General features: G+C 44.4%; 1 protein-coding gene across 5 annotated transcripts in view; it reads left to right on the forward strand.

Moving 5' to 3' along the window:
- Positions 1 to 3,470: 3,470 nt before the first annotated feature.
- The window catches only part of FMNL2 (formin like 2), a 306,297-nt gene continuing 291,460 nt past the window's right edge, over positions 3,471 to 18,307 (forward strand). For 4 of the 5 annotated variants that reach the window (XM_040971576.1, XM_040971578.1, XM_040971575.1 and 1 more), the window contains exon 1: positions 3,724 to 4,005. In XM_040971576.1, coding sequence (XP_040827510.1) covers positions 3,889 to 4,005 — 117 coding nt within the window. In that variant the 5' untranslated portion in view covers positions 3,724 to 3,888. Of the gene's footprint in view, positions 4,006 to 18,307 lie in introns of all 5 variants that reach the window. The other variant, XM_040971574.1, reaches the window with a different exon arrangement.

The raw sequence follows: 18,307 nt of genomic DNA on the forward strand, positions 1-18,307 counted from the left end.
TGGACTCTCTGCCATTGTCCATGCCTGCAATGTCAAGATACACTTAAAGAACAGAATGATGGATTTATGACTGAGTGTTAAAGACTGTAACATTGCTTTTATTTTTTAAAATTTTACTTTTAAATTTGAATTTTATCATATAATTCTGTAGAGTCTGGGATTTCTACACCCCCCCCAAAATTCCACCCCCAACAAATTTTCCCCACATTGTTATAATAGTATAGTCCTTCATACGGAGTTATAATTCTATCAGTCTGTTATTTAAGTGTGGCCCGAAGGACTATACTATTATAATTGCATGGGAGAAATCAGTGGGGGGACAGGATTTTTGGGGAGTGAAGAAGGGCTATTCCAGAGCCTATGGAATTGTACCATGGAATAATAAATTAATTAATTAAAAAATTAAAAGTTTTTCAATTTCTTTCCCATTTCTTCAGCAACATATTGGTTATTCAGTAGCATGTTATTTAACTTCATGTTGTAAATTTTTTATTTTCTTCTTTCTGTTGTTGATTTTGTTTTATGGCTTTTCATTTAAGGGAATATATAGTAATTGTGTAATAGAGACTATAATTTTCAGTGAAGATACAATGCAGTGCGCATCTCTACTTCCAAATCAAAGATGGATTCCCAATGAAACTGTTAAATATATTTTGACAATCAAATGCTGGACTTTCTGTTGTTGTCTGTAACTACAATGACAGGATATACTAAAATAGCAGAATGGTGGACTTTTGACTGTTTGCAAAGGACTATACTCTTGTAATGATATAGGGGTAATCTGTAGGGAGGGTGGAGAATTGGAAGGGGGGGAAGAAAAACCTCGGAGCCTATGGAACTGTGTCATAAAATAATTAAATAAATTAAAAACATTCATAACTGATGCTGAAGGACAAGACCTGGAGAACAATGTGTATCTTTATCTGCAATTTAATAGATTGAAGAAGACTGCACAAAGCAGTAATTAATGAAAACTATTTAAGACCCAGGAAAGTAACTTATAAGTTGTCAAAAATACATTTCACATAAACGTAAACAGATATGTGAATCTTGCTGGACTGCTGCAGATACAATTTGACAAGTAGCAATCCCTTAAAAATTCCATCTACTGACCACTTTGCAATTTAGATTCAGGGCTAGCAATGGCCATTGCATTGCTTTCCTGAATTCTAGACAATCACAATCTTAGGGTTATATTGTAGCCCTGAAGGATACTAAGTGCTTAGCAGCAGAATGGTTCCTTCCACATAAATCCTAGGAGACTCCAGGAGAACTCAGCTCCAGGCTTTCAAAGGCTCATCTTGTAGATGCATTTGTTACGGATGATAGAAAAGCTTACTTGAGAGCTATTACCACCATTATGGCGGAATTCCTGACCAAGTCATCTTGACACAGCTAGCAAATGCTTGGCAAATTGAAGGATAAACATTCTAACATTTCAGCTTTCAGAGAAGATGAATAGATGCTTTCAGTTTTTTTTTTCTAACAACTTACAATATAAGTCAAAGCAAGTCATATGCATTAGGGATCAGAAAATTTAAATATAGATTTTAAAACGACTGCCTGAGTTTAATTTTGCTTGGCTGGAGGAAAAATGACAAAACACAAAACAAAGTTTCCTGACACTTGCTGGAAATTTGTATGGAAAGTTCTAGAATTCTATGGAAGGTTTGATTATTTCTGTTCTCATGAACGACCATAAATAATATCCAACTATTAGAGAGCACAGATCTACAGATAGCAGAAAAGTTCTTTTGGTTCCTAGCTTTGCACACTTTGTCCTTGGCCTTTGTCAAATGGGAGATTCTGAGAGAGGCTAGATGTGATAAGACTTAAGGAGAGGAAAAGGTCTTAATTACTGGCAGAAGCACGGCCGGAGGGAGCCATAAATACAATTTAAAAAGGCTTTCTCAGCTGCACGAAAGAATTCCAGCCTTTCTAATCCAGCCCAGCGTTGCTCTGGGTGGGCTGAATTTGAGAGTCAGTGAGACCCAAGTATCTGTTTAAGGGAGAACAAATAAACAAAATCTATTTTTTGGGGTCAGAAATGTTTTACCTGGGCTGCCCTAGAGGCATTCTTTCTCACGTTCATTGGCTTTGTTTTTCTCTCTTTGGGCAGCAACACAAAGCCACTAACTTCCATGGTATAATTACTGATTTACTCAGAAGTTTCAAGTTTAGTTCATTTATATTCTCTCATTTCTTTAAAAGAAGACATTTCTTGTAATACTACACACACACACACACACACACACAATGTTTTTGCTCCATACAGTCTGGATACAAGTCACTATTCAACAAATAGTCCCTCAGCATCTATGAGGCTCCCAATGTTTTCGGATGTATAAAGCCAGATGCAGTGTGGTCCTTGATAATTGAATGATTTACCCTGCTTTGTAACAAGAGGAGGATACCCTTAGCTGTCTATCTGGATCACCTGGGGAGCTTGTTAAAAATACACCTGCCTGGGTTTCAGCTCTTCAAAGATTCTGGTAACAGGCAAAACCCCAGGTGTGTGTCGTTTTCACCAAAAAAAAGTCCCCAAATGAATTGGGTACACAGTCAGGATTCAGAAACACGATACACGGATACACGAGCACAGCCACAAGTCAACCACAGGATGCCTTTGAACCGGACAACACGAGCAGTTCGCTAAAGTCACTTGGGAGACTGTTTCTGTTTCCATCGTTTTGAATGATAGTTACTATTTCAAACACAACCAAGACCACGGGGCCAAGCTGTGTTCTCTGGGACACAAGCAAACTTCCGCCTAAGTTCATCCCCAAAGATCCCCCCTCTAATATGCTGTCAACATAACAGCACGAAACATGTTCACATGAAACATAAGCATACATTTTCTGCTTTTGCCTAGAAAGTAATCCGGGCCAGAGGCAGCCCCCCTCTCCTCTCCTCCAACTTCCCTCAAGGAACAGTAAGAGACAGGCACTTGGACAGGTGCTTTGTTCAGGAATGAACTAAATCCTCACCCAGCTCTGAAGAGTGTGAGCATATACCAGTGTATCATATTTTACCCAACATTTCAGGTACATCAAAGAACACATACCATGAATATGGAAGAAAGAACAATAAGGCAAGCGCCCCTGGATCCACCCCGGCTCCCGGCTTGTGGAGAGGACCTGGGTGGGACTGTAGGGGTCAGCATCCATGCATGGACTCACTGATCCGTTTCATTCATTCCTTCATCTGTAATGCGTGCCCACGCGTCAGTTGCGGTACAGAGCCGGGTGGAAAGGGCCGCAGGCGTCGGGAGCGGGGCCGCTGAGGCGCACCTGGCCCGCGCGCACGCGGTGCTGCCCGGCCGGCCGCGCCGGGAGGGCGTGGCTTTGCGCGCGCGGACACCGGCGGCGGGAACTACGCGTCCCGGCAGGCCGCGGGGCGGTGGGCGGAGCGGGCCGGGGGCGGGGGCCGCGAGGGGGTATTGTGTAGGCGAGCGCCGAGCGGCGTTTGTCCTGCTCCAGGTGCCGGGCGAGCGGGCGCTGCGGGTCGCTGGGCGCCGGCCGGGGGGTGGGCTGCGAGTGTCAGCGGCAGCAGTGGCCGGCCGCTCCGGTGGGAGGCCGAGGAACCACAGCGCGCGCGCCCGCTGGCCGCGAGAGCTGGCAGGGGCCGGTGTGCCGGCGGAGCACCATGCACGGGGGCGCCCGGCGCCCTGACGACCCTTTCCGAGGAAAAGAGGCCGGGGCTGCTCCGGGGCGGCGGAGAGCATGAGGGAGGCCGGCGGGCGGCTGAGCTCCGGGCGCTGCTAGGGAGCGGCGTGCGCTGCACACTCTCCGGGGCGAAGCGGAGGGCGTGGGGGAGCCGACCGCCGGGAGCTGTTCTGATCGCCGACGCGCACGCGAGGGGCCGGTGGCGACCCCGGCCCCGGCCGACATGGGCAACGCCGGGAGCATGGATTCACAGCAGACCGATTTCAGGGCGCACAACGTGCCTTTGAAGCTGCCGATGCCCGAGCCGGGGGAACTGGAGGAGCGGTTTGCCATCGTGCTGGTGAGTGTGCGGCGACCGGGCGTGGGGCAGCGCGCCTGACCTCCACCCCTCCCCGGCTCCCCGTGCCCCGTGTGACCTCCTGGCCTCACGGGGTGGGGAGGCGCCCACCCTCCCCTTTGTGGCCTCCCTCACCTCGCTTCCCCCGCACCCGGAATCCCTCACGCTCACACACACTCCTCTTCAGGGTCCCGGGGAATGGGGCCGGGGGCTCCGAGCGAACCAGCCCGGCCGGCTCCGAACCCATTGTCTGGCGGGAGAGGCACCTCGCGGCGCGTGTGCAGGGGAGGTGCTGCGTGGGCGTGAAGGGAAGGCGGGTGCAAGCCGCTAAGGTTTATTTATTTGTTTGTTTAGAAAAGAAAAGAAAAGAAAAAAAATCCTTCCCCGGATTGGGAGAGCCCGCGGAACTTCCCTCGGGCGCCCCAGCCGGGGCCTGCCGGGTCCGGGGCAGATGGGCGCAGGTGGCCGGCCGGCCGCGGTCGCCGCGCAGGGCGGGGAGCCGACACGAACTGGGAGGGCGGACGTCGCGCTTGGGCGTGGGGGGCGTCCCCGAAAGGAATAGAGGAGGCCGACAGCTGGGCACAGCCCAGGTCCCTAAGCGAGGAGGGGGACTCCGAAACCTAGGCTGGGGGGCGGGGGGAAAGCGCCCCAGGCAGGGGGTTGAACCTTGGCATCTTCTCCTTGGTCTTCAATTTGAAACCACAAAAATGTGCAGTTTTGCGGGGACGTGTTGCGAGCTGTCCTGACTGCACGGGCGACCCCTCTCTGCCTCTCCCCCAGCACAACCAGAGAAGTCTCCCACTGCCTCCCGCGTTCCTCCTCACATCCTACTCTCGGAAGAACCCCCCCTTCCCCGTCCGGCCGTTCCCACTGGGTTTCTGAGTTTCTGGGCCCCTCCCGGCCAGAGCCCGTGGTGCCTCGAGCTACAAGAGAGCTTGGCGGCTTCCCTCTTTCCCCAGACCCGGGCTGTGCCGCTGCTTTTCATCCTTAGTCTCACAGTGTCACTGGCCTAGTCTCTAAAGGGATAGGAGCCCCATCCCTCTTGCTCACACTACCGCGTCTCTTTTTCCCTTTTCCCCGCCGGTTCTGCTCCTACCCTACTAGCCGCAGGGACTTGGGGTGGAGGCCGTCAGCGACCGTAATTGCCTGCGGGACTCTTTGGCTTCTAACCTAAAGACTTAAGGTGAAAAGCCGGTTCTCTGAGGTCTCTACGCGGGACCGTTGACGTGGCTTTGGACGGGCTGCTCTAGTCCCGGAGCATAATACTCTGAAAGGGAGGTTAGCTTTGTGCTGGTAGAACAGGCCACCTGGAAACGGCGCGGCCGGCGGAGAGATGGATGGGGTTGTCTGTCTGGCACCGCAGCCTCCGTGATCTCCCGCAGCTGCTCACCCTGGTGCAAGTTGGGACGGTCTGAAATGAAACGAGTGAAGGCTTAATTACTTCTCAAGGCAGCCTGGATGCATACTTGACCCGTCTTTGCAGAGACAAACGTTTCTCTTCAAAATGCTCTTCTTCCTGACCCTTGGTTTTCTGTTTTCCCATCTATGTGTGCTTCTGTGTCTGGATATTTGTGGTGGAGGAGCCAAGGACCCAGGGAAACCAGCGTAGCAGCCATAATAAAAACAATAATGCAATTAAGTTCTGCTCAACTGGGCTAGCGTTTTCTTTTGTTTTCTTTTTCTTTCTAAACATGAGCTTTCAGTTACCCTGCTGATTAATAACACATGGGGTGAATTAATCTTTAGAAAAATAGTGTCTCGTCATTAACATGGTTGGTTGGGGTAGTGTTGCTGTGAAGTCCAGCAGTTGGCTAATTTAGGATGTTGACCACTATGGGTGAACACCACAGGCTCCTTGGGGGTGTTGCTGGTTGTAGCTGCTCTTACTCTCCTGTGTGTCATACACAGTTCCTGGATGCAGTCCTTTGTGAAAAGTTGTTTGCAGCATTCTAAGCCTCTCTACCAGAAAGCAAAAACAACAAAACAATAAAGTCAGGCCGACTTTTCCAGAATAGAAAGCTTTTGAAATAGTCTCGGCTCTGGGACTGTCTGGGTAAGATGCCTTTGCAACCAGTGAAGTAGTGTTTACTTTTCAAGTGAGCCCCACTGGCTCTTGGGCAATCTAAGGGAGGAATTGAAAGGACACCTTCCTGAATATCCCCACTGGCTGATAGAGGTATTCAAGTGGGATTTATTTTGTGATCAGTTTTTTTTGTTGAAAGTGTATATGTGATGCTCTCAACTTTGCTTTTCTTCATGAATTGTCTAAGAAATCAGTCCAAACCACGCAATCCTGGAAGGACAGTTTTCAGGGGCAGATTTCCAAGTATACATGGCAGAATCCACTACCCTTAAATAGTGGGAATTGTGTTGTCATTATTGCCACTGATTTTATGTTGCTACGTAGTAAAGACCACGTGTGTGTTTTGGAGGGAGAACTAGATGGCAGTGCCGTGCAGAAGAGTGTACAAGCACCTCTTTGTAAGTATGGCTTACATCAATAATTAACGAGCTGTTTCAGGCTAGGAAAACAATTCCTCACAGACTGCAGCTCTAATATTTAAAGCCTTGGGGAGGAGTCAACAAAGCGATGGAACTCCATCTTGTTTTGGAAGGCCTTGGGAGGGATCAAAACTCAGTGACTGCTTGCCTCCCCTCCCCCCTTCCCAGCCTTTATAGGTTAAATGGTACACATCTGTAAAGCTAGAGGGTTTGTGTGAAGAGGACAGAATGGGAGACCCTCTAGTTAATATCCTTGGAGGGATAACTTATAAGAGGAATAGCTTTTGTTTTTACTAGAAGAAAATGAGCTACTGGACATGTGTTATGACATTCGATTGCATGCAAATCTTAATAGTTTCCTTCTGCCGAGTAGTCTCTCACCTTGCACCTGCCTTGAGCATCATAATACAGAGACTTTTAGGACTTTAAGGGCAAAGATGCCTGGCTCACTGAATGCATTTAAACATTTTCCCTCGTATCTACCTTTGTGTATGTGTATGCTTGTGGGATTTAAATTTTTTTTTCTTTTTCCTCAAACTAAAAAGCCATCCATTTTAATCTTGGTTGTTCTAGGATATATCTGACATAGGTATACCATAAGCCTGTATTTTGTGGGGAGTTCTACAATTTGTGATTAAATATATGGGTCTCCATAGTATTTCTTCAACATTGTTTAACTTTGGAGTTAATATATACAAATACTCCAGTTGTCTTTATTCTGTGGTTTTTCAGAGTCATTGTATGGGTTTTGTGAACAGCTGAGGTTCATTGTCAAAGAATATCTTCTTTTGTGCCTCAGACATTCCGTAATAGTCACTAATTTCTGGCCAGCTTAAAATTTAAGTTTTCAGATGCATTTGTTGAGGAGCTGTTCCAAGAATTCTTTGATCTTTAGGAATAAGAATACACTTAAGTCTTTTTGTCTTTGCCACTGTATCTCTGCGGTATCAGGTATGAGGCAGCACTGCAAATAGAATAGACAAGACAGATTAGGAAATAATGGTTTAAGGCAATATTATCCTAGATTTGATATCATGACTTGCTTTCAGCATCTGATTAGTTTGACCCTATTTCCTTTTCCTCTCAGCCAGAGGTTGAAAATAGTCATTTTTAAGGAGTAGATATTTTGGAGTACCTGCTCGGAGTAGGCGCTGTGCTTACAAATTGTCCCTTATTCCTTGCAGTAACTATAGCCATCAGCAACATTAGGGGTGTGTAAATGATTACCTAAAGTGCCTGAACCCATACAGTTATTAAATAGCCACTCTGGGATTTGAACCTGCTCCACATGTCGCCTATTGTATTTAGGCCTAGAATTGCAACGGGAGGAAAAAAAGCGCTGTATCTTAACAATGCAAAACAAGCAAACTACCAATTCTGGTAAGTGCAAGTTTCAAACTATTCCAGATTGGTAGACAATTTTCAGTAGTCACCAAAAAGGGGAACATTTGGTGTTTGCTTTTAGATGTCAATTTTTCTAGCATCTGTGCTATAGTCATCTCTCCTTCTGGCATGCAGTTAAAGATGGATTTGTTCCACAGTTCTACTCCGTAGTTTTTCTGTTCCAGGCCAACTTGACGTTCTTTGGTTGGAAAGTTTAGATTTTTCCAAGCCAGGGGGACAATACAACCTATCCTTGCAATGTACATATACTCCAAATGTAATTATCTGTAAAAGGGACGAGGAAGGTCAAGTTTTAGTATTGAGGTTGATTGCCACTGCAAGGTGATATTCCCTTTCAGTTACTTCCAAGGAAGGCACCTGCAGTGAAGTCTGTTGAGCAGATGGATGAATGGGAGTAGGGTGAAGCCATCAGATGCTGATGATTTGTTTTCTCAAATCCTTTCTCCTGTTGTGAGGGAAAGAGAGTGTGGAAAGGGGGCGGGGTGTTGTCACTTTGAACCATTATTGCAGCTTCACCCTAGGCAGTAACTTCCTGAGCTTTTTTTTTTTTTTTTTTTTTTTAACACTTCCGAGTGTTCTAGATGGTTTGGACTATGCAGATCATTGTTATTGGTGTGCACTTCCTACACTAATAATGCCAACAAGAACTGTGAAAATAGATCTGAGTATCTAGGATAAAAGCTGATCAAAAGATTTCCTATAAAGTCAAATGTTTGGGTACCTGGCAGTGTTAAACCGATGAAATTGCAGAAGGTGAAGGCTTGCCTGCCCTTAATTCCTTAAGGATTAAGAATTATTTGTACTCATGTCCTATCATTTGGTTGGGAGAGTTGGCCTGACAGTCAGAAGTGGTTTTGAGAATACACCAACTTGGGCAAGTTAAACTGTTTGCTGGATCCTTGGTTTTCCTGTCTTGTACATAGAATAAAATTTGGTACAACTGTTAGGATGCTGTAAGATGATGGAAATTATAGCGCTCAAGAAGTGTGTCATTGGCAGAACATGATCCATAGTGAACTGTTACATGACTTTGTGTTTTGAAGAACTTAGGTGTGGAAAAAGTGGATAGTTACTTTCAGTGTGGTGTGTGGTATAGAATTCCCCAGGGTCAGTGACTAAAGTCTTGTGAACCTAAGAGAAACTATTTTAACAGAGTGGTCAGAAAACCAACTGAGCTGTCCTTTAGAGTTGTTTGGGTAGAGTTACATGAACCATGCTGGTAGCCAGAGTTCTTCTTTACCTGAAGTATAGCAAGTCAGGTATTAGCTTGAAAGGCACTCTCCTCGAGGTAAGTCATGTGCAAGTCCTGGACTGAGTTTCAGCATCTGGGAGTGGAGAAGGATGTCTTTGTAAGGCTCTCCTGAGCTCCAATATGAGTAAAGAAAGGAAGCTCCAGAGATGGATTGACTTCATAAGAACTGTGGCCTGAAGGACTTGCTCTTACTGAGCTGTGCTCTTTGGTTTGTCCTTAATGCTTGGGGTACCTGAACAAAGTGGAAGTGAGCTTCCTGTTCCTCAGATTTAAGTCATTGGTGTCAAAACAGTGGCTAATGCAAAAGATACAGATTGTAGGTGACTGGCTCTCCTTTGCAAGAAAGGCCCTGGTATCTGGAATCCTTTGAGAAACCAAGTAGTTGAATCTTTAGGGGCGTAACAAAACAAAAACAGCCTGAGAGAGCTAAGGAGCAAAGGTGAGCTTACCAGCTGTGCAGGGGCTTGGCAGGGCCCCCTCTGGTGGCAGAGTGGCTGTTTTTAGAGTCCTGCCCTCTCCAGATGACAAGCAGCATGTTTCTCCTAAGCTTTGGGCTGTTCGTTTCTTCAACACCTTACTTGAATGTTGGGCGCAGAGATAGACTATTGAAATTCTGTTCATTCCACAGAGTGATCTTCATCTCTACTCCCTGGCCACCCCGTCTTCCTCTCCAGAACTCTGCTTCACCGTACTACCACCAATTTCCAGTGATACAATTTGGAAGCCATAACCAGGGAACACTGATAGACCAGAGATCTTACTTCACGGATTGTGCTTCAGCTAAAGGCCCATAGAATTGGATCAGGGTGGCTGGGAATCCCCAAATGGGAAATAACCGATTCTTCCTTGGAGGCGTAACGGTGTTTAATGTTGACAGAAGCAAATGTACCTTCTTTCTCACTGTTAACAGCCAGTGGAAAAGCTTGCCCACCAGTACTCGCAGGTGGGAACCTGACTCAGGACTCTCTTGCTTCTAGTTTCATGTGTTTTCTAGGACATGTCTGTGGTTTCTGTAATACTTGATCACATCTTCACTGCTTGCAGACAACCTATCACTGCTTTAGTGACTCTTACTAGTCCACTTTTTGTTAAAGCAATACTTGCCCTGTTTTTGTGGCCACAAGTTGAGAGCCTGGAGTTACCTAGACCCTGCTGTTTGTGGGGGTGAGCTGCCATGTTTGTGCAGCAGATAGTACCCATCACCTGCATTTTACTAAAACCTTGTTGGCTTTGGGAAGGTGTCGGTTTGCATTTTGAGTGGTGTGCCTGGTGCTGGGCACAGAGGTGTGAATGATGCCTGAAAAATGATGTATCTTGCCTGTTTCACATCTTTTCTAGAAGAGGAGTTTTCTCAGGAACCTGGCTTTCTTCCCTTGTTGGTTTTTTTCTCTGTGGAACTTGTAGGACCCCTCCTTTGGGGGTAGGATAAGGAAGCTATTGGTAAGTCAGAACAATGCTTCTCAAACTTAGATGCACAGTGACATTTCCTGAGGAACCCCAGAAACACACTGACCTGGGGTGCCCTCCTGAAAGGCTGATAAAATTGGGGTATAATCTGAACATCAGAATTTTAAAAGCTCTGAAGTAGACTAAAAGTGATGATGCCAGGGTTGAGAGTTATCATGCTGAAAGAGAGTATTTTCCTCTTCTGCCCTGAGAGTTAAAACTGTTTAGGAAAGAGATTAAGAAGTAAGAGAAAATTTGGAGAAATTGGACAAGGTGGAGCAAAGTTAAAAAATGTTCAAAATCTATTGAATGGTAAAGTTATTTAGCTGTTTAGGAAATGGCCATCAAATTATTCAAATGCAATTATTCAAATGCAAAGTTTCATGTGTTACGATTGACATTAAACAGCAACCCTCAGCTTTACCTCTGTAGTGGAATAATCAATACATCAAATATGTTTTTTTTCTGGGCTCCATTCTCAAGCCTAATTGTTTGTTGGTTCAATTCAGGCCTTTTGCTTTGATCTCTGGTTTTACCACTTACAAAGACTTGATGAGCTTGGCTTCCTAGAGTGAAACTCAAATACAGTTGTGAAATGTAAACAACATCCATTTATTAAGAATCCTATAATCAAGGCAAATTGGCATGCTTATATAAGCAATTAGTTTTGAGAATAGAAACATAAATAGGATGCTAGGTCAAGAATCAGCTGATTGTTCTCAGTGCAGGACTCTGGTTTCTCCTTTATTAGCTATAACATAAACAAATAGAAATTTCTCTTATTCACAATCTGGAGCCTTTATGGTTTGGGGTTTGAGGGCAAAAAATGTGGCTTTCTGGAACTGATTGGATAGAAGCAATCATTGTCTCGTTTTCATTTGGTCATATAAGAATCTTTCAAGGAAATGTAGGTAGTTGATTTAAGACCAGACATATTTTTCTACTTATTGGGGATAGAGTGAGGGAAAGTATGGTTTTAGATGGCATACTAAAGGATAATAGTGGAGCTATATTTTTTGTGGGGAAGGTAAAGACTTTTATAATGGTGGGAACATTGAGCATCTTCCTCATCTGCTGTTGTTGAATGATGTTACATAGTATTTTCTTCCTTAGGCATATATATATATATATGCACTATGGTAGTTGGAATTATAAGAAGTTGGGTACGGTATAATTACATTTGCAGCATGGCAGCAGCCTCTTTGCCTGGGTAATCCATTATCAACAGATGGTAAACCTGCTGGACCAGGTGCATTGCTCTATAGGTCAGTTTCATTTCTGGTCTATTTAATCCCTGATATGGTCAGTTTTATAGTTTATCGAAATTTTACCTTTTTTGGTGACACTGGGTTATTTTGACTAATATGGGTTCTTCATTCCAAAGGACTTCTGCTAGTGAGCCTAGGCTGCCAGTTCAAGCCTTGATTCTTGGGAGCAGGATGCTACATACTTGGCCTCACTGGATTCCTTAGGCCTTAGCACAAACCATTTTCCTGCCCTATTGGGCCATCTGCCTGCCACCCTAGAGAGACCACCTAGGAATGGGGGGCCTTCAGGCTGTGTGGAGCATTTTTGCCTGCCAGTTTTCAGCTGCCATGCTTTCCTGTCCCAGTGGAATGTGTGAGTCTCACATGAGACTTCTTGGAAAACATTGGTTTGACTCACACATCTCCCAGTTCCCTGAGTTTCTCAGGCCCCAGCCTTTATTGAATGACAGTTCATTAACATTCAACATGTAGCTTTTTGTTATTTTATGAATAATTATTAGATGTTTTCAAGATTGGTCCCCTGTAAATTTTTCTATTGATAGTGGGGAAATTTAGTAGGTTTTGTTTTTTAAAGGATGTTACATAGTCATCCTTTTTTAAAAAAAGCCCCTTTTAAAACTGGGCACACAGCCTTCAGGTCAGGAGGAAGAATCTCCCCCTCCCAGTTCAGATGTAGTTGAACTTGGCACCTGGCCTCCCCAGCCGGGCACTCACCTGAGTTTACTTTCCTAATGGTCACACTTAAGTGGTGGAAGGAGGCCACAGGATTGTGCTTGTGGTCTGATTCTAAATGATTTGAGCTGTGAGGTTTCCACCATTTCTTTGGAGAGACTTGCCGTACCAAGGAGGCCTAGCCATTAACAAACACTGACACCACAGTGTTTCCCTGCTGTTGTTATTTCATTTGGGATAACCTTAATGTATTTGTGTTAGAATGGCATAGAATGATCTCTGTAGCTCTGAAAAGAGGACATTTTGACTTAATGCTCCCAGAAGAAAGAATGGAAAAGGATTTTTAAAATTAAAATGAGCATTTGCACTTTGGAACATCAGTACTTAGAATGACATACTTATCCAGGTGCACGTCTTCTCAAAATAGATTCCTGTTACATTTATCATCTTCGTTCATGAGCTTAGAAATGTTATAAGCTGTAAGATTATGAATTTCCTCATGTTCATTTTCTCATCAAAACTCTTTTACACATCATTCCGGACATTAGATCCAGTCAGAGGGGTCCCTGGCTGTGTTTCTTGTTAATGGTCTGCCAGTCTTGTTCTCTTTATTTTCTGTGTCCTTCCCACCCTTCTAATGGAAGCCGGACACAGTTGGCCCGACCTGTCTGCTCTTCTATTTCTTTATAGGTCTCAGGCTTGGAGTTTGCTTAATTCCTGCTTCCTCTTCCCCTCATCCCCACCTCCGGAGCAGGCCTGCACTTGCCTTTTTTATTCTCATGATGATTTCCTGCCCAAATGGTATCTCTGCTTACTGACGCTCCATTCAGCCTTCAGATTTCTGAAAGCCCACCTTTCTGAGTGTCCTTGGAGGCCCCCATGAACTTGGAGGAGGTGGGAAAAACAGCTCTGGCTGCTTTGATCTCTTTATAGTATGAATTAGAGCTCATATTCAGAGGCATTTGATTGTCATTACCTTGTGGGAGTGTGACTGTAAACTAAGGAGATGCTTTTATGTATGGCTTTGTAGCCTGCCTCCCATTCTTAGCCATCCCCTTGTCTTTGTTGTGTCTTCCAGTTGGCATTGCAGGCTCCTGGAAGACAAGGAGCAAGTCTTACAAGTCCTGGCAACCTTTCCTTTTCCAGCACGGTGCTTGGCCCAGGAAAGGTCTTAGCAGATAATTACCAACTTGATTAGTTAGAGAAGCTGTCTGCTCAAAGGGGAATGGAAACTTGAGTAGCTGCTGGGGAACTTAGTTTATCTGATCACACTTGGCTCACTGCTAGTCACACACACCTTGCCTTTGTGTTGGAAAGACACTTTGTCACAGATCCTTACTCATCTTGGTATTCCCCATATCACTTGTTTATAGTTGGTGCCCAGGAACACTGAGTGTTTTGTGATAAGAACTTGGCATCATGCTTTGCTTGATTTGATTTTTTAAAGTGCTGTTTTGATTTGTTGTTTAAAAAAACTTTTAAAACCTGCATTTGGTTGAGAGGCATAGAGAAAGAACAGACAGAGAGTGCATTCTCATCTGTTGGTTCACTCCCCAAATGACCATAGCTGAGGCCTGGGCCAAACTGGGCTGGCCAGAGACAGGAGCCAGTTCTCTCTCACATGCTCTCTCACATGGAACCCAATGTTTGAACCAGCCCTGCTTCTCTTCAGGGCATGTGTTAGCAGGAATCTAAAGTTTGGGGCTGGAGCTGAGTGTGGAATTCAGACACACAACACCTGCTATCAAAAGTGGGGTTTCCCAGCCAGCATCTTAACTGCTACGCTGCATGCCTGCGCCTTCGCTTGGCTCTTTAAAGAAGACATGGGAATTGGAAGAGGAAAAGGCTAGTTACAATGTCCAAAGGAAATTGGTGGCTTGTCACAGATGTTAGGCTAAATGAGTTTGTCACAGTCAGCTGTCATCAAGTAAGTAGATACCACAAGTGCAAGGTGTTTTCTCTAAGTGAAATGTCTTTTTTTGTTTGTTATAAATTTGGAACCAGGCAAGTTTGAATGAGCAGCAGTCCTTGTTTTGGTCATTTAGTCCAGGGTTGTTTGCATGGCATTCTCAAAATTGTCTTCTGTTTCTGCAAGTTTTTGTTAAATGATACACACAGGGCATGAGATTATGGGCCTGGAAGGTAAATAAGAAGGGTGAGACTTGTGATTCTGTTTTAGGACTTGCTACAGCAACTCTCTGGAACATGTGACAGTGGAAGAAGGTGATGTTTCCGAGCCTCTGGTGTTGTATGAGGTGCTGTGTGAGCAGTATCTCTGATGCTCCTCATTGCTCTCTATGGGAGAGACCGCTGTCCTGGTTTTAGTCAGTGGAGAGTGGGGCTCTGAGTGAGAAAGTGGCTACTGCCTGATAATGGAGGCAGGAGTTGTATCCAGGCCTGTCTGATGTGAGAACTTGAGTTTTCTGTTGTTCAATGTGAATGTTTTCTGAGTTAGCTGAGGGATGCCATCTGTGCATGCTGCTTATTTATTTTTCATATACCCTCTGGATAAATGTGTTAAGTATGCATTATCTACCTTGTATGAGTCCTGCTGCAGCATCTGACCTCATTGTAAATTGGCATAGGATGTAACTGGGGAGAAATACACACACACACACACACACACACACACAACCAAACAGGGCGGAGAGCTGCCCTACCAGTGTAGAGATACGCTAAACTGCAAGAGTAGAGACAAAATGCTTTTTGTGTACTTTGAGTGTCTTGAGAGCTTTGAGATTGCAGCTCAGTTGCACACATGACAATAATGCTGCACTTCCCCCTGCAAACCACCCACTCCCCCGAAAAAAAAAAAAACACATTGTTAAGGCTGTGGAGTGGAAGGGCCTGCTTCATCTGCTCTAAGCCACAAGTGGATCTCTGGGGACAGGCAAGAGAGATCACTTGATTGCTGTAATTTGCTACTGCATTTGGCTCGCAGTCTTCTTCTTTCTTAATCTTTCCATTAAACAATTGTTGAATTTTAAGGATAGCTAAGGATTTTGTACAGAGGTTCAATTTGGTGAAAGTTGTATGGAGTTAAATTCTTTTTTAAATCCCCTTCAGTTGAGCTTGGAACAGCAACTGTTATGCTCAACTCTGCACTAAAATAGCTGTAGGGGAGGGCATTCTTATGCATATTAGATCTTCAGAAACTAGGAGATTGGATGGGGCTTTTCCCTTTGTTATTCCCCTAACCCCAGATACAGGGAAAAATGATAAAAAAACAAACAAACAAACAAACAAAAAGTTTGAGCAGGACCATAGAAGAGGCCACAAAAGCTGAGAGAGAGAGAGAGAGTGTGTGTGTGTGTGTGTGTGTATTAATGCCTGGGCCTTCAGGCACTTGTGCTCACAGGACTCCAGATCTCCAAAAGGGAATGAAGAATGGCTGGGGAATTCTTATGCCTGTTGTATGTCTGCAGGTTCACAGAGTTCAGTATCATGGTTAAGTCTTTATACCTATGGTAGTGGGTTTGCTTCTTGCACACATTTTCAGGCAGCTCTCAAGTGACATTAACTGTGCATGTTCTGTAAACATTAGAGACAGCACAGGATATCTGCAAAGAGCTACTTTCTCACTAGGTGTGTGAGAGACTCAGTATTAGAAAAGTTAACTTGCCCAAGGACCCATGTTTCTAGTTGGCACTGCAGCTGAAAATCAAACTTTGAGGACTTGAAAGCTATGCTTCTAACAGTGTTTTGATTTGTAATTCTAAAAATATGTAAATATAGAATGAAACATGTCCATGAATATAATCTTCCCCACTAAATAGAAAGCCCTGTGATAACAAGTTCAGCATCTTTTCAGCATGTATTCCTTTTTTTTCTTAAAGATTTATTTATTTTTATTACAAAGTCAGATATACAGAGAGGAGGAGAGACAGAGAGGAAGATCTTTCATTCGATTATTCACTCCCCAAATGAGTGCAATGGCTGGTGCTATGCCAATCCGGAGCCAGGAGCCAGGAACTTGCTCCTGGTCTCCCACATGGGTGCAAGGTCCCAAGTCTTAGGGCCATCCTCAACTGCCTTCCCAGGCCACAAGCAGGGGCCTGGATGGGAAGTGGGGCTGCTGGGATCAAAACCGGTGACCATATGGGATCCCGGTGCGTTCAAAGCAAGGACTTTAGCTGCTGGGCCATGCCACTGGGCCCCGAGCATGTATTCCTTTTGTTGTTGCAGACTCACAAGCAGCAGTTATTGTATGTTCTGGCCCCAACCCCCCCGAATTAGAGATAAAATAAGAACTGGATGAATAAGCCCTGTCTGTTGCTGAAATAGTAAAGGGTAAATAAGCTTGTGATGAAAATGGCTTTTTTCCCCCCCATAGGAACAGTTGTCCTCTCGAGGCTTTCTGAAGGCTCTCTTTCAGACAACTGTTTTCTGAACCTTTGTGTTTAAAAATGTCCCTAGTAAAATGGCTGTGTTGTTACAGTGCAGAGAGTGTGTAATGAGCCTTTTGCTCGGTTCTCAGTGATAACCCTTGGGCTTGAACTTCCTTGTGTGTGTGGCACAACAGTTATCTTGTTACTGGGTCTTATGTTGAAGATTGCTCTTCTTTTTTTTTTAATCCTGTGTAATCTGGCCTTATTCATTCAGTCAGTGTTTTGCTTGGGTATCTGTAGCAAAGAAGGCCTTAAGATGCTGGGACACACAGGTGAATAAAGTGGCTTCTTTGCCTTAGGACTAAAGCTCCTGGTGCAAGAGGCAGGCATGAAATAAAGGTGACTGGAATATTAGGCAGCATTTTTCACATATGTAAATACTATGTATTTACATGCCATAAGTGAACATATTAAGATGAGAATTTTACATTTTAGAATCAGTTGGTAAGTCTAGACAAGTTAATTTAATTTGGCTGATAGTTATAGCATATGAAATTTAGGCAAAATGAGTTCAGCTCTCTGCCTGAATGATTATAAAGATCGGATGTGAAGAGTAACAGGCCCCTGAGTGTCCACAGTTGAACTGATGGTGGTCTGTGTTTCCTGTTTTTGCCTTAAGATCACATGTACTGACTTTACCTGTACCACTGAGTGTTTCCAAAGGCCCGGTCCATGTGTGCAGCCTCTACTTGGATGTTTTTTCTTGACTTGTGTATGCTTTGTGCTGTGGAGGAAGAAAACCCTGGTATTGATGGCATTGGATTGTTCCATTTCTGAACCTGATGGAAGTATGTTTTCATGATTGCAGCACACAGCCACCATGCTGTATGCAGTGCTGTCACCACTAAGCTGCTAGTTCACGTAAGTAAGTGCATTCACGGTAATGATCATCTCAGCATTGAAGAAACTGCTGTTAGTGTTTTGTTTGGCTCTAGCTCCATTTGGGAGTGGATGGAGTCATTTGAACTTGATTCTGAGTTTCGATAATGGTAACAAACCCACAGCTTTCATAATTCATATGTTGATGGTTTTCTGTTTGGTTAAGAACATTTTTTCAGTGGAATCTGCATTGTTTTAAATCAATAATAGAATGCTGTGTGTTTTCAGCTGTGAAGCAAAAAAGATGTTACAGGTTGTATTGGCCTGAGTTATGTCTTACAATCGTCCTGAATCAGACCATCATACCTGATTTAGAGCTAAGCGTGGAAAATGAAGGCAGGTCCCAAATCAAACAAATAACAACAGCATCCAGAAAGGAGACCCTAGAATTTTCTGATGATTCATTTCTTTCTTTACTGTGAGAAAAATTGCTCACTTTTGGCTTGGTTGGTAAATGTCGCATTTACCCTATGTTTTATAGTGACAATTTACTT

This window comes from Ochotona curzoniae, unplaced genomic scaffold (genome assembly GCF_017591425.1).
Source record: "Ochotona curzoniae isolate NIBS_2020 unplaced genomic scaffold, NIBS_Ocur_1.0 contig_2210, whole genome shotgun sequence".
Classification (NCBI taxonomy): Eukaryota; Metazoa; Chordata; class Mammalia; order Lagomorpha; family Ochotonidae; genus Ochotona; species Ochotona curzoniae.